Source organism: Canariomyces notabilis, assembly GCF_033297395.1.
Source record: "Canariomyces notabilis strain CBS 508.74 unplaced genomic scaffold N656scaffold_20, whole genome shotgun sequence".
In the NCBI taxonomy this organism is placed as follows: Eukaryota; Fungi; Ascomycota; class Sordariomycetes; order Sordariales; family Chaetomiaceae; genus Canariomyces; species Canariomyces notabilis.
The window spans coordinates 211848-226577 of NW_027041842.1; the positions used below are offsets into that span (position 1 = coordinate 211848).

At 56.4% G+C, this 14730-nt stretch overlaps 3 protein-coding genes across 3 annotated transcripts; 2 read left to right on the plus strand and 1 right to left on the minus strand.

Annotated features, from left to right (window-relative positions):
- Positions 1–1002: 1002 nt before the first annotated feature.
- Positions 1003–2936, plus strand: N656DRAFT_714049 (cytochrome P450; the record flags this gene model as incomplete). The annotated part of the gene is made up of 5 exons (XM_064811937.1): positions 1003–1343; positions 1414–1691; positions 1749–2229; positions 2293–2322; positions 2378–2936. 5 exons carry the CDS (start codon positions 1003–1005, stop codon positions 2934–2936), a joined length of 1689 nt encoding a protein of 562 aa, XP_064667840.1.
- A 523-nt stretch (positions 2937–3459) lies between these two features.
- On the minus strand, positions 3460–8324 carry N656DRAFT_757729 (ATP-binding cassette transporter; the record flags this gene model as incomplete). Its single annotated transcript, XM_064813155.1, has 5 exons — positions 3460–4915; positions 4977–5367; positions 5421–6306; positions 6367–7317; positions 7375–8324. 5 exons carry the CDS (start codon positions 8322–8324, stop codon positions 3660–3662), a joined length of 4434 nt encoding a protein of 1477 aa, XP_064667841.1. The 3' UTR covers positions 3460–3659.
- Positions 8325–10291: 1967 nt separating this feature from the next.
- Positions 10292–12299, plus strand: N656DRAFT_800170 (uncharacterized protein; the record flags this gene model as incomplete). Its single annotated transcript, XM_064817976.1, has 2 exons — positions 10292–10930; positions 11019–12299. 2 exons carry the CDS (start codon positions 10292–10294, stop codon positions 12297–12299), a joined length of 1920 nt encoding a protein of 639 aa, XP_064667842.1.
- Positions 12300–14730: the final 2431 nt, after the last annotated feature.

Below are 14730 nucleotides of genomic sequence, written 5' to 3' on the forward strand. Positions count from 1 at the left end.
CTCATTTCCTTCAAAAATGCTGCTTTGTGTGTTCTGTCCAGCCCACTCCAGCGACAATGGTAATGGTTTGGATATTGCAATGAAACAACCGTTGCCAACGTTGACCACCTCATCCAGATACCCAAAACCGTACTCCTTACGAGTTATCAGGTGTGCAACGGCCCAAATCTCACAAAAACTGTTCAAGAGCTAGGGCCCAGGGGACTCGAGCTTTCATCACTGAATTCATGTCTCAGCCAGCTGTCGCCAGCCGGTGGTCCAGACCTCTCGGCCTGCGAAGCACTCGGTCCATGTGAATGTCATACCTACAAGACGAGGTTTCGCAGCTCGCCGCACAGTTTCGTCGTCGCAGCAATGCCCAGGGCATTGTGCATGCAGCTTCCAGTTCCAGGTGACGTTCGGGTCCCGGGTTCCGTGGAACCGGGGGTCCACCGTGTGCATCTTCGGCATCTCGGCGCATTTCCGCACTGTATTTTCCGGCGACAGATTTTTCGGAGACTAAGACATTCTAGCCAATAAGAAAGCGAGACTCTTCTTTTTTAGGCAACTGGGGCATTTAAATAATGCCGCCTTTTCTTTCATTTTCTTCTGTCGATACTCCGTTCAACTTCCGGGTCAGCCCGGGCGGTAGGTATCTGACAGTTAAAACTGCCCGTTAGCCGATCTGACCCCTTGTCTCGTTCGATAAGGCAAGTAGGCATGCCAGTCACCCCGCTGACGTCGCTCATGTAGTCAAGGTCGTATTGCGTACCCAAGTCCGAGCATCACTGCGGGACGGCTTGCGATGGAGTGATGTAGTTCGCAAGTCTTGGATTCATAGTAGCAGCACATACTAACTGGCGCATTTACAAAGAGATTGAGCTTGCTAGGACGATTTGTGCATTTTGAGCACCAATGCTGAGGAAGTCTCTTGCGACCTGGCGCCTAGTCAAAACCTTTGCCAAGGATCATCCACCTCATCAGCCTTCGTTGTTGCACCATATCGCGGATTTGTGCTGCGCCATGGAAGCGCTCGCTATGGCGCTCGGCGCATCACGGGAAATGACCATGGCCGGCGCGGCGCTGCTGGGCGTTCTGTGCCATCAAACTGTCATGAAGCCATTCGAGGTTGACAGCCGCGGGTGGGAAATGACCGTCTCGTATCTGAGCGTGCTCGGCGGACTCTTTGTTGGCTACACGCTGAGCGCCAACTACGCACTCGGAGATGCGCTCGTGCGCACCGCCTCCGCCGGCGCCGCCTTCCTCGTTGGTTTGTACGGCAGCATGCTGGTGTACCGCGCCTTCTTCCACCGGCTCGGCCACTTCCCAGGCCCGTTTGCAGCGCGCTTGAGCAATTTGTACCAGTAAGGAGGTGCCCTCCATTTTTCCCGAGATCTAGATCAAGTGCTGACCCGCAGTCTTGCCTGCGCAAAGCCTCATTTCCATGACAAGGACGAACCTGCAGTACCACCTGCACGTCCAAAAACTCCATTCGCGCTACGGCGACTTTATCCGCACCGGACCACGGGAGCTCACAGTGCTGCGCGCCTCGGCTGTCGACCTGATCTACGGCTCGACGTCAAAGTGCACCAAAGGCACCTGGTACGATCAGAACTCGGGCGATCCCGACAAGGTCGGCATCGAGAATGTTCGGGACAAGGAGCGCCACCGGATCCGTCGCAAGGCCTGGGATAAGGGCTTTGGTGTGCGTGGTATGTATCCATCTACCAAGAGGAACATCTTCGTGTCCCTCTCTAACTTGCAGTTAGCCCAGGAGACGTATCAGCCCCGTATCAAACAAAAGATTGACCAGCTCATGGACCGAATCGGCACCGGCAAGCCCGTCAACATCACGCAGGACAACATCTTTTACGCGTGGGATGTCATGGGCGACATTGCCTTCTCGCACGAGTTCCACATGCTCCAGACGGGCGTCGAGCACCCCGCCGTCGACGGCCTGCACTGGGCCATGGCCACGGCTGGAGTCGTCACGACCCTGCCCTGGCTCATGAACATGCTGCGCGTGATTCCCGGTGCGACGGGGCGCTTCGAGCGCTTCGCGAGTTGGTGCACCGAGCAGCTCAACCTCAAGCGCGAGGTGTTGGCCCGGGAAAAGGCCACCGGCAAGCCCAAAGAGTCCCAGGACGTCATGACCTGGATCATCAATGCGCAGGAGGACGGCGACCGGTCCGCTCCACCGAGCGAGTCGGCTATTCGCGAAGATGCGCGCACGTTAATATCGGCGGGGAGGTCTGTTACTCCATGAGCATTCCCATCCGTTTGGTCCAAATCTCCGCTAACAACCCCAACCAGCGACACCATCGCCATCGCCTTCACCAATTTGTAAGCGGCCCCCCCTCCCTCATCTTCTACTCCTAAAAATACTAACGAACACCAGCCTCTTCTTCATGGCGTCCCACCCATCCATCTACCGCACGCTGCAATCCCACCTCACCACCACCTTCCCCGACGGCCCCTCAACCTGGACCTACACGCGCGCCAAATCCATCCGCTACATCGACCACCTCATCCACGAAACCCTCCGCCTCCGCCCCCCAGTACCCATGGGTTTCCCGCGCCAAACCCCTCCCGAAGGCCTCCAGATCGACGAGGTGTACATACCCGGCGACGTGATCGTCAACGTCCCGACATGGGCAATCCAGCGCGACGAGCGCTACTTCACCGACGCGCTCGCCTTCCGTCCGGAAAGGTGGGAGAGTTTGAGTCCCGAAGGGACGGGGATGGCGTACCTGCCTTTTCAAAAGGGCGGGTTTGCCTGTGTTGGGAAAGCGCTTGCCATGATGCAGCTGCGCATGCTTATTAGCATTGTTGGGTTGAGGTTTGATGTGGCGTTTGCCGAGGGTGAGGATGGGGTGCGGTTTTGGGAGGGTGCTAAGGAGACGCTTACCCTGTGGGTGCCTGAGTTGAGGTTGGTGTTTACGCCTAGGGAGTACTAGGACTTGCCGGAGGTGGTGGGGGAGGAGGGTGGTTGGGATTAGAGGAAAAGGGATGTAGATTGGATAGGTCGTAGTTAGAACTCAGGTCTTGCCATCGTTAACCTAGGCGCTGCCGCATTGGATATGAACATGAACAACACTCCTCACATTGGGTTCTCTTCCAACTGCGCTGCTGTTTCTCTCAAAACCTGCCCTGTCCTCGTGAGTGAACTAGCATCATGCAACTGATCGTATATCATAAGGTAGCCGTAGAAGTGAGGGATTAACATCGTATATAGATGAGTACCACCCTTCACATGTTGCTGTCTTGCGGTTTTTACACCAAATAGAGGGTACTTGAAGGCCAGTGGGCTATTTTCCGCAAAACTCTCAAGTAAACAAAATCTGAATACTGTCAAAGTTGTTGCCCCTGACGTCGTTGGGTATATCTCCACTTCTGATGAGTACCTGTCTAATCCAATGATCGAGCTGGCAGGCCGGTGGTAGCAAGGAAGCAAAACATGGCAGTTATATCCAATCTATACAGCATTTGTCATCTACAATCTACATTTAACTGATGCTGGTGTCTAACCTAAGTCCCATGCCTCTTCCCGACTCACAACCACCAACCTTCAAGAAACCCTAACATTACACTCCATTGAGATGAGATGTACATACGCCTTCCAAGTTGCAACCCTCACACTCACAGACATCATGGATTAGATCCATCGTCCCCGCTCACAGTCACAGCTTCTTCTTCCCCTTAGGCATGCGCGCGACCCAGTACAGCCCCACCGCCGCAACCACATTAAACACAACATAAACCCACATGATCCCAAAATTCCGCCACCGGTTCTCATACTCTGCATGTATCGCCCTGAGGTAAACATTCGTCTCGCCAATCTTGCAGTACTGGCACGCGGCGGTCGCCTCTGCATTCAAAAGATACCCGCCCGCGGCACTGATATGCCGCGCCATGTACTCACCACACGTCTGCCCCTCGGGCGGATCAAACAAGGTAAACTCGTTGCTTGCGCACCTGACGTCAACATTGGCCAGCCCCGTCGAGAGGACAGCCGAGACGTAGTACGTCAAGGGGGAAGCGCGGTACAGAAAGATCCAAAACCGCGGCATCTGATCGGGGGACGCGAGCACGCCGCAAAAGAAGAAGGCCAGGACAAACATAAAGTTTGCAATATTCCCCCCGTCGTCGGCTGAGCCCGCAAAAGAAATGCAAAAGTGCGCGAAGGTCGACACCCACAGCAGGAAAACCCAAAAGAGCAGCCACATGAGCGCGCCGCGCTCGGTGCCCTGGCCAGCGGCATCGGCGTTCTTGTAGAACCCGACGGGGTAGTAAAACAGCGCCCACATGAAGACGCTCGCGAAGGTGTACCAGGGGATTTCGACGACGATCTGGCTGAGCATAAACACCTTCCAGCTGTACGTCTTGGCGGGGCGCTCACGGACCTCGTAGAGGGAGCGCTGCGTGATGAAGTGCGGGAACTGCTGGTCAACCAGCTGGCCGACGATGCTCATGAGCTCGAAGATGGCAAACATTTGGTTTTGCAGGCCTTGGATGCTTAGAGGTGAATCGAGGAAGACGAGGCCTAGAAATAGACTTGTCGCCACGCATAGCAGTAGTTTTGAGTAGATGTAGCTAGGCGTGCGCCACGTTTGCTGGAAGGCCCGCTGCGTTACGATGAGGAACTGGTCCCAGAGCGGGGCGGCGAACTCGCGGGACGAGGCCAGGTCTTCATCGACGTCGGGAGCCGGGGTGGTGGTCTTGCTGGAGTCGCGTAGACGGGCCAGTTCAGTCTGCACGGCCTGGTATTCAGGACTGCTGCGCCAGGTGTCGTGCCAGTCAATTGAGGACTGGCTGCCTGGGGCCGCCCCTATGGCTTCGAGCATCCATTCACTTGGGTTAGCGCCAGGGAGGCATGGTTTGGCCCCATTGCGCTCAAAGTAGGATATAAGAGTGGACGAGTTTTCACCGATTTCACCTGCACAACCCAGTTAGTCACTTACTCTGCTCTAAGTTTCAGAATGCATAAAACTGCTCACCAAAGTAAACCGTTTTCCCACCCTCAGCGAGCAAGAGCAGGCGGTCAAACCGTTGAAACAGCATCGCCGAGGGCTGGTGAATAGTACAGAGGATAGACTGGCCCGCCTTGGAGAGCTTGTCAAGCAGCTCCAGAATGGCCCAGCTAGTCTGTGAATCGAGGCCTGACGTAGGCTCATCAATGAAGAGCAACAGCGGCGGTTTGGCGGCCAGTTCCACGCCAATGGTCAGACGTTTCCGCTGCTCAACATTCAGGCCCTCACCGGGCACGCCGACCACGGCGTCGGCGTACTCCTGCATGTCAAGCAGCCGGATCACCTCGTCGACATAGGCCAGCTTTTCCGCCCTTGGGATATCATCCGGCTGGCGAAGGAGGGCCGAGAAATTCAATGCCTGCTTGTTGTCAGCCAGATATTATCACACAATAAAACCACCGAGCCACTCACCTCCCGCACAGTAGTTGTCTCCAAATGCAAATCCATCTGCTGCGCATACCCCGTTTTCCTCTGGAAGCTCTTCTGCCGTATCTGCCCGTCCACCAACATCTCCCCCGTCAGGATACCCACGCCGACCCGGCGGTCCGCCAGACAGTCGAGCAGCGTGGTCTTGCCCGCACCCGAGACTCCCATCAGGGCGGTTAGGGTACCCGGCTTGACCCAGCCGTTGACGTTATCCAGGATGCGGCGGGGCTTGCCCTTGATCTTGATATCGTAGCAGACGTTGCTCCAATGGAAGACGCTGGTGGAGCCCTGAAAGCCGCCCTCCTTAGTGGACTCGTAGCCACTGTTTCCCGGCCGCTCGAGTATCTTGGTCACAGGTCCCGAAGGCGTTCCCTCCACGTCATGAACGCCCTTGGCGGCGACCTTGGGTACGAAACCGCGCTTGAAGACGAGGATCTCGCCTTTGGACTTCTTCGCCGTGACGTATTCGCTCGCGATGAAATACACGACGTGGTTGAAGATGACCATGGCAATGATGATGCCAACGTTTCGCCACTTGTGGCTGTGGTAGTAGCTGTACGCCGACCCAATGTATGCGTCTCCGTTGACGTAGTCTTGGCCGGGCACGGCGCCGACGGCATCGCAGGCAACGTTGGCGGTTCCGGGGGTGCCGTAGGCCGGGATGTAGGAAGAGCAGGTGAAGTTGCGGTTGTGGTACTCGTTGACCATGAGCGATTCGTAGCCGTAGGCGACCGGGTTAAGGTAGTTGATCCAGCGGCACCACGAGAGCATATAGCGGATTGGGACCACGAAGCCGGTGAAGACCAACAGGGCTAGCATCAATATGGATGCGGGAACCATGGCTTGTTGCTCGGTTCGGGAAAGTGCGCCGCTGGGGACAGGAGTTAGTTGTGTTTCCATTTCTGAAACAAGGCGAGCAATTTGAACTCACATGAACCTGAAAATCCCGGACATGGCGAGAACAATGAGGAAGACGACAAACAGGTAGAAGAAGAAGTTGCCAGGATGCCGGTTCAAGTTCGTCATAAAGTAGAACACCAGGTTGAACGACACGCATCCGGTGACTTTCATGGGCAGGTCAACCAGCACAGAAGCGTACGACTCGGCCGAGGGGTGATAGAACGCATACCGTGCTTGTTTCTCCACGATAGGCCGCTGCGCATACAGCGTCATGACCTCGAGGATCGACGCGAACGCGTTAAATAAGATGGCCATGAAGAGCACAACAGCACGCCCGTAAAACGACGCCGTTGTCTGACCCATATTATAGAAAATCGACGACATGATGAGCGCCATGATGACATTGCCCACCATGACCCAGATGGAGGGGCCCGGATCCGCCCAGAAGCGGCGCCATCCACGCCACATGCAGAGCCGTACTTGCTGGCCATAGGTCAGGGTATAGGGCGAGTTGAGCCGTTGGCCCTTGGCCTGGTGCGTTCTCTTGAGCTGCCGGTACGCGGCGGCGTCCGGGCCGTTGACTGGGTGCTGCTGTTTGTACTCCTCGATTTCGAGCTGTAGAGCCGCGTACTCGGGGCTCCGTCTCCACGCGGCGGCAAACTCGTCGGGCGTTCGAGGCGGGTTGCAACCTTTCCGAGGGGTGCGCTCGGCTGGGAAGGCCATGGAAGTGAGAAAGTCAGGCGTGGTTTGCCGAGGCGGGCACTCGAAGCCGAGGTTAACGAAGTATTTCTTTGCGCGGGATGCAGGCCCAAAGTAGATTTGCCGGCCCTCGTAAATAACGAGGGCTTTGTCAAATAGGTCGTAAGCGGTCTGTGGCGCCTGGTACATGGAAACGGCGCAGGTTTGGCCGAACAGCTCAGACTGCAGCCGCAATGTCCGGCAAAATTCAACCGCGTTTGCGGCATCTAGGCCGCGGGTTGAGCTTTTGCATACCTATTAGCAGGCTATATATCATAGCACAAGGGGAATATATACTCACTTATCCCAGCACTGAAACGGGGCGTTGGAAAGCGTCGCCTCAGCAATGGTAACCCGCTTGCGCTCTCCTCCCGAAACTCCCCGTACAAAGGCATCCCCAACTTTGGTATGCACCGTGTGGCTGATGCCGTACATGGCCATGACCACATCCCGCAAATGCTCACAATACTGCTTGCGGCTTATGCCCTCGGGCAGCTCTCTCTGGCACCGGGCATACGAAGCAAACGTCAAGGTCTCGCCGACCGTCAGCATGGGAAAATGGACATCGACTTCGGCCGTGTAGATAGCATCCCCCCGGTGGGCGGAATGCATCTCCCTGTCCGAAATGCCCTGGTAGTTGAAGTACGAGTCCTGGCTGACGTAAATGCCGTTTCGGTCGCCCGAGATGGTCTTTAGGAAGGTCGAGCAGCCGGAGCCGGGCGGACCCAGGACGACGCACATCTCGCCCGGCCGGAGAATGCCGTCAAACTGGTGGAGAATGTCCAGCCGTTTCTGGCCGGATGTGCGGGAGCTCGGTAGCAGAGAGCGGGCAATCATCCCGGGTAGGGCGAGCCAGATGTTGGCGACCGTTTTTTGATAGTCGGCCGTGGTGCCGTAGCCGAACACGTTCAGGTTCTGGAAGCAGAGACCGATCTGGCGGAACTCCTGGCCGCGCTCGCGGGCGACCCTGGCGACATTCTTGGCCCACAGACGCGCGTTGAACTTGGTGCCGGACGGGTTGAGAGGGGAATCCGGGTCGTTGCTGCCAAAGATGGGTTTGCCCTCAGTGAAATCAAGGCTACTGCGAGTGAATTCGCGGGCGAGCTCTTGCACGGCTGAATGGCGAGACTCGATCGAGCCTGACTTCCGGTTCCGCTCGATACCAGTCTCCTCTGCTGGAAGCTCAAACCGGCCCTGCTGGTTTGGCTCTCCGTTGGGCCCGAAGTGCCCTATTGCGGTTGCCGTTGCCATCCTGATGCTGCGGCCGGAGGTCAGGGTCGAACCGGGTTCGAAGAGATGGTCGAGTTGGTCAGGAACTCGAGGATGAAGTTGCCAAGATCCTACATGATGTTTTAACTCTGGCAACAGAGATCATCAAGGCCACCACGGCACCAACAACGTCTGCCCATCGGTCTCGCGTGACATGGCATCGCCGTACGCCGCCATGTCGCTTGCCACTCATTCGCCCTCCGACAACTGCTCATTTCCGTCCCTAGACGGAGACTCGGAAGGTCAACAACGGAGATGATGACTCCTCGGCCGAGTCGGGGTTCCCAGCGGAGAATTAGGCGTCCAAATCAGGTATGTCCGTCCGCGTATAAGATTGCGGCGGACATAAATCCCTCTCGGCCGTCTTGGTATGTCCGTCACCTTCTCTCGGCCGAAAATCCTCTGCTTAGCCCGGCCCCTCTTTCCGTGCCCTACTTGAGCCCCTTCACACCCCCTTCGTCAGCGCCATTCCATGGGACGGACCGTTTGTGCTGTCTTAGCTGCAGATGCTAGCGGGTTCGCGGGACATGAACAGCCAATGGACGAGGAGAGAACTCGCCGGGCGATGATGGCCGATCGTGCCATGTCAGACTAACGTATGTTCGACGTTTCTTGACTCAGAACTTAGCTCGTTTCGTTTCGGCCTGATCGGCACCAAGAGAAAGCACGATATTTTGCGCGGGTTTTCTTGCTGTATCTCGTAGTTGCCCAAGCGCGAAGGATGATGGCATGCTGCGAGGGACTAGTCTTCCTGATAGTCCTGACTGCAGCTGCGCCCACCTTGACGCGTGTCGGCTCTGGGCTGTCGGTTGCTGGCAACAGGGCAACCTGGGAGGTGTAAAAACGATCTTCTCATGCGGGGAAAGCGCTCCGACGTAGGGCTCTTTTAGTGCCCACCACTAAATTGTCCAGTGCATCTTAGTGCACGTTAGCGCCTGGCGGGTACCTAGGCTTAGCGCGGTCTGGCCCAACACCAACGCCATGCCATCAACGCCACCCGCAGCCCGGGCCTGCCGATTAAGGTTAAGGTATGTATAAACGTGGCTTGCGCCAAGTCTCCGGGATTCAACGTCGCTTCCTTTTCTCACTCGTCAAAGTTCCATGATTCCATCCATCGAGACAGCAGCTGGGCCAATCCAGGATGAGAACCCCTCGAAGATTACCCTTTTCTCGTCGAGACAGGGCAAACCTTTATCGTTGTGCAGGACCGTAACCCTGCCGTACCTGAACTCTCTACCTAGGAACCAGTGAATGTGTGGAACCCCCTTAAGAGAACGTCCTTCGAATCATATTGTCCTAAGGTACCTAAGCGTTATTAATCACCGTGATACACAGGACGGAATGGAATCCGATGGACCTCACCGACAGTTCCGCGTTCTCAGTCAGCGGATAAACATTGCGGCCGGATAAGCTACAGTAAAACTGGGGAGGACCCGGAGGGGACGGGGGTTGACAATCATGACAAACCGTGGTACAACTACTGGTCGGCGACCATAGGGCAGCATACTCATGTAGGTAAGGTATGTATGTACGGGTTCATGTAGGAAGATATTGCCTGTTTGGACAATTCGCAACCGGTCCCAGGTACCGGGTTGCGGCGTCAGCACGCTGGTATTGGGCCTCGTTCACTGCACGAGGGCGGCGCGATGGCGCGCATGGGGTGTCCAGGTAGACTGAGGTAGCATCAGGATCTCGTTTGCGTGCGATTGTCGACCCACGGTGCCCCTGCTGCGTAAGACTGATTAGCGAGCTCCCGACCGATCCTCGACGGTCGAACTCGACAGAGTCCCACCGATACGGCCATGTAAAAGAGGCTAAGCTTTCCCTCCCAAGAGATTCCAAGACTGCCCAGGCTGCTAGAGTCGAGATCTGGTCTTGGAAAAACGCGCCGTGAATCTCTTAGCCTTCTTAGCCTCCTTGGCCGCTCCGCTTGCAAGGTTTCAGTACGCATGTCTCTTGAACACCCGAGTCGCGCCTCGTCATCTCGGAGTGAACAAGCCCGGCCGGCCCCCGGAGGATCCGCACCGGCCGCTCGGAGCAACACAAACCACAGCAACAACAGCGAGATCAACACCGGGATGCCCGCCCGGATTCTGTCCGCATGCGATGCATGCCGGCAGTCCAAGGTCAAGTGCACCGGGGGCAATCCGTGCCTCAGCTGCCAATGGGACCAAAAAACGTGTAACTACAGTCCCGGCAGCCGTTTAGGCCGCCCCAAGGGCAGCAAGAACAAGCGCACCCTGTTGCAGCAGCAGAGCATGAATCTGGCCAACAAGGATCGCACACCCGAGGCGCAGAAGGAGCCGTCATCCAGCAAGAGCGACAGTGCCGATGTCATGCAATGGATCGACTCCGTTCAGCACCACCACCAACAACACCAAGGCCAGCCTGGTCTGCTGCCGCTCGCACACCCTCCGGCAATGGATCTGACCGCCTTCGACTTCAATCTGGATCACATGTTTGACACGACCATTGAGTTTGCCGAGATGGAGAGCCACGGGGGCGATGCGAGCCGCGACCTGGTTCTGGACTTGGACCTAGCGGCCGACCTGATGGACATGGACGCACTTGGCAACGCCGACGCGCAGGTATGGATATGCAACCCAGCCAGAAAGACCAAAAACAGTAAATCAAAACATGAAAAAGTCCATATGCCAACAATTTTGCCTTTACCAGACTTCACGCACGCTCCTCAGCTGCAATACGGCCCATTCAGGGGCATTCCGCGCCTTCACTCCTAGCGCCACCACCTCTACCGCTGACCCTTTCAGCACCCTCTTCTCTACCAGCTGTCCCACGGACCCGGCGCTGACCACCTTCCCCAGCGGGAGTGGGGGCGGCGGCTCGCCTGCCTCACCGCTCAGCCCACCACCCTCGGCCATCTCCACCACCACGGGTGCTGCTGCTCCTCCCGCAGTACCATCTAACCCTCCCCCCGGCCCTAGCAGCAACTGCACCTGCTTACCGCGCCTCGTGCGACTGCTCTACCACCTCGAGGGGTTACGGTATACACCCAGCTCCGGCGGTAGCGGCGAACTCAGCAGAAGCGGGCAGGGCGGGGCCGGGTTGGGAGGGTTACGCGACGACCCGTCGGCAGACTCGATTCTGCGGGGCGTGCAGGCGGCCAAGACGCCGTGGAAGTCGTTGATGCACTGCAGCAGCAGCAGCAGCAGCAGCAGTAGCAGCAGCGCGTCGTCGACGTCGCCACGGCACGGTGGTCAAGGGCAAGGAGCCGGGGAGGGGGAGAACGTGATCGTGGTGCTGGACGAGAGCCACCGCGAGGCGTTCCTGCTCTTCGCCATGAGCATCCGCATCCTGCTGTCGTCAGTGCAGCGGCTCAACAGCGCCGTGATGGGCGGCTCGGGCAGTCCGCCTCCGCCTCTGCCGACGGGGATGCAGTCGTGTCCGCCGCATGCTCATCATCATCATCACCATCACCATAGCTACCACCATCACCCCGGTGGTGATGTGGCTGTGTCGGTGGGCAGCTTTGAGCTGACGGGTGAGGCCAAGGCCGAAATTATTGGCGTCGTCATCCGCCGCGCGTTGTGGGCGATTGGCATTGCGCTGCAGCACCTGTGGGAGCGTGCCGGTCGGCCGGTGGTAGGTGGTGGCGTCGGCGACGGGAATAATGGTGGTGGAGGTGGTGGTGACAATGTGAAGGGTACTGCTAGTGACGGGCCCATGAGCCCGATGGCAATCCTGACGGCCGCGGCTGCAAAGGAGGCGTCAGCGCCGTCGTCGTCGCCGGTTGTTGCGCAGCAGTCGCACCCCCAGCAGCGTGCGAGGGCGATCAGCACGCCGACATCGCCCACAGCAGGTCGCTTTGAAGCCGTGGATGAGTGTATTGTTGCCCTGTTGGTGACGCTGCAGTGTACTATGAAGGCGCTCGAGCAGGAGGGCCAGGGCGTAGGCGGCGTGCCAGAGCAGAAGCCATCCCCTTATTCTCCTCTTTAGATAGGGGGATAGTCCAGACTCCAGAGTCTGGATAGATAAGGGCAGCCTCCTTTGGAAAGTGCTTCAATGATTCGAATTTAGGCGGCTGGATTGAAATTCTTTTTTGAATTTGCGAACTCGTGGGTAGACGGGGTAAGGGCACGGGCTTATAAGTAGGCGCGATGCGGGAGGCAGGAGTCGGAGAGGGCTCCTACCCTACTACGGTAGCATTCAATTCAACGTTGCTGCCAACGGCATGAATTGCGAGCATGGTTTGGAAACCGCCCTCCTCGCACGGCCAATGATCTCGGCGGCGCGTGATTGCTTCCACCATCTTCCATGTGGCATGTGCCGCCACTGCCGTGTTCCCTCATTCCCGCCGTCCTAGATTAAGTTCCTACCTACAACAAGTTCCCGCTCTGTTGCTGCCCAACACGTACCGCGGCACCGGGGGTGACACACACAGTTAATGCCCGTCGGCGATCGCGATTGCCTTGACCGCCCCCAGCCGCCATGCCCAACATTTGACAAATCGACCGCCGTTGGTAGCTATGTTTCAACATGCTCACCGCCAGCAGCAGTTGCGTAGACTGCACGACGTTGGTTTTCGATTTGGCAAAGATCTACGTTTTCGGTGCGTTGGCCTTGGCCGTTCGAGCTTTCCCGTCTTGGAGCTCTCGAGGGACCAAGGCATGCTGTGTAAGTGTAGTTGTGGTTGACAAGTCACCACATGGCTGCACGGCAGCTGTCTGATCCGAGGGTAATGCGAGCTCTCAACTGCCGTCTACCGCCGGTCATAAACTCTCGCAATACAATCCAGAGTTCAAGTGTTCAGCAGTTCCAGACTAACATTGACCTTTTCGTCCTCAAAAGTCAACGCCGCTGTCTCTGGCCCGCTGTCCCTGACCCCGCCGAAATAGAGTATGGCATTACCGAATTCTGCTATTAGTCGGAGGGTGAGGTGCGGAAGCAGAAGAATTGGGGGATGCTCGAGGTCAATCTCAGCGGGCAATTTTTCTTTCACTGCTACGCATGGTGCCGTTGATGACACCCTGGGGTATTCAACGCCGCATTTCTATCATGGTTCATGACGGCCATAGGTAGACACTGAGGCCATCCGGGCCCATACCTAGTGGGAAGGCGCCTCAACCATCACACGCCTGCTAGATTGCCAGCAGAAATTTCTCTCGGCTCACTAAACCAAACTTTGAAGAAGACTCCACAAGTTCGAAACATGTTGGGTACAATCACTATCGGCTTGAACGCGGTAGAATCAAAACATTCCGGTTCCCGAGAGAACCCGCCACGGGAGCTACTAGTGTTACTCCTGGTATCAGACCACCGGCAGCGTATGATCTAGGATTGGAGGAAAATGACTGCAGGTGGAAAGCCGGAAAGAAGAGCATGCTGGCCCGGACGAATATATTCCGTCTTCCAAAGGGACACCAGGACTCACCGTTCACTCCGTGAGTATCCCGTGATTCATAACCTACCATGTCTACAACATTAACTTTGGCCAACAGTACTTGGTCGACACACATCAGCATGATGACCATCACTCGATGTACGTACCTAGTATCGGAACATGAACTCGGTGTATTTTGGCGTTCATACTGAATACATCCGTTCTCCAGGAATACTAGGTACAAGGCAGGTACTGGACTTCTATCCAACAGCGCTGCAGTTTCACCTATGTCATGTCCGTGGACTTAATGGGCGCCGCCGCCGATGAGACAAGTCAAACCCTTGATCCTTATGGCGATTAAGTACACAATAAGTGAATTTGCACACGGAACATGGTATGGAGAGGCCGAATATGCCAGTGAAACCCCTTGAGCGTGAATACAACCTCCATGACCGTTATGTCCATGTAAGTGAGCGTCCAACAACCAAAGCCTATCATTCATCTTTCCTAGTACGGCTCCATGTCACTGATTGAGCCCAGGAGCTTGGTTTACTCGCCTCGTCATTCCCAGCGAGTTCTGAATCGACCCTTATAGTATAAGGCTTATACTCAGCAACCAGAGTACATAATTTTCCGTTGCTCGGCGAACGTCATTATATACGGTTGAACTTGGCAAGCACAATCGATTCCGATACCGTATGGTATCCAGCGTCGTCCTCCAGCCACGGTGTAAGTGGTAGTACACCCCCACTAGTGTCGCACAGTTCAGCATACAGAACGAGTGACGTCCGGTGTACTGGATGCTAAGAGAAGGTGGATGTTAACCTGGTGTCTAGTCTGCACGCAACACATGGGAAGCAAGACCAGTCAGATACTCCACGAGCTCGGTACCTCCGATGTATTCTCTCACTTATCTATCAACAATCCGGCAGTTACATGAAGCGGAGACAGCTACGGATAACAACCCCCACCCTCGGACTTTGCACATTTCCCTTTGACGGAGATAGGCCAGGGAAGTACATAGAATCGAAACCCCCCGACGGACTA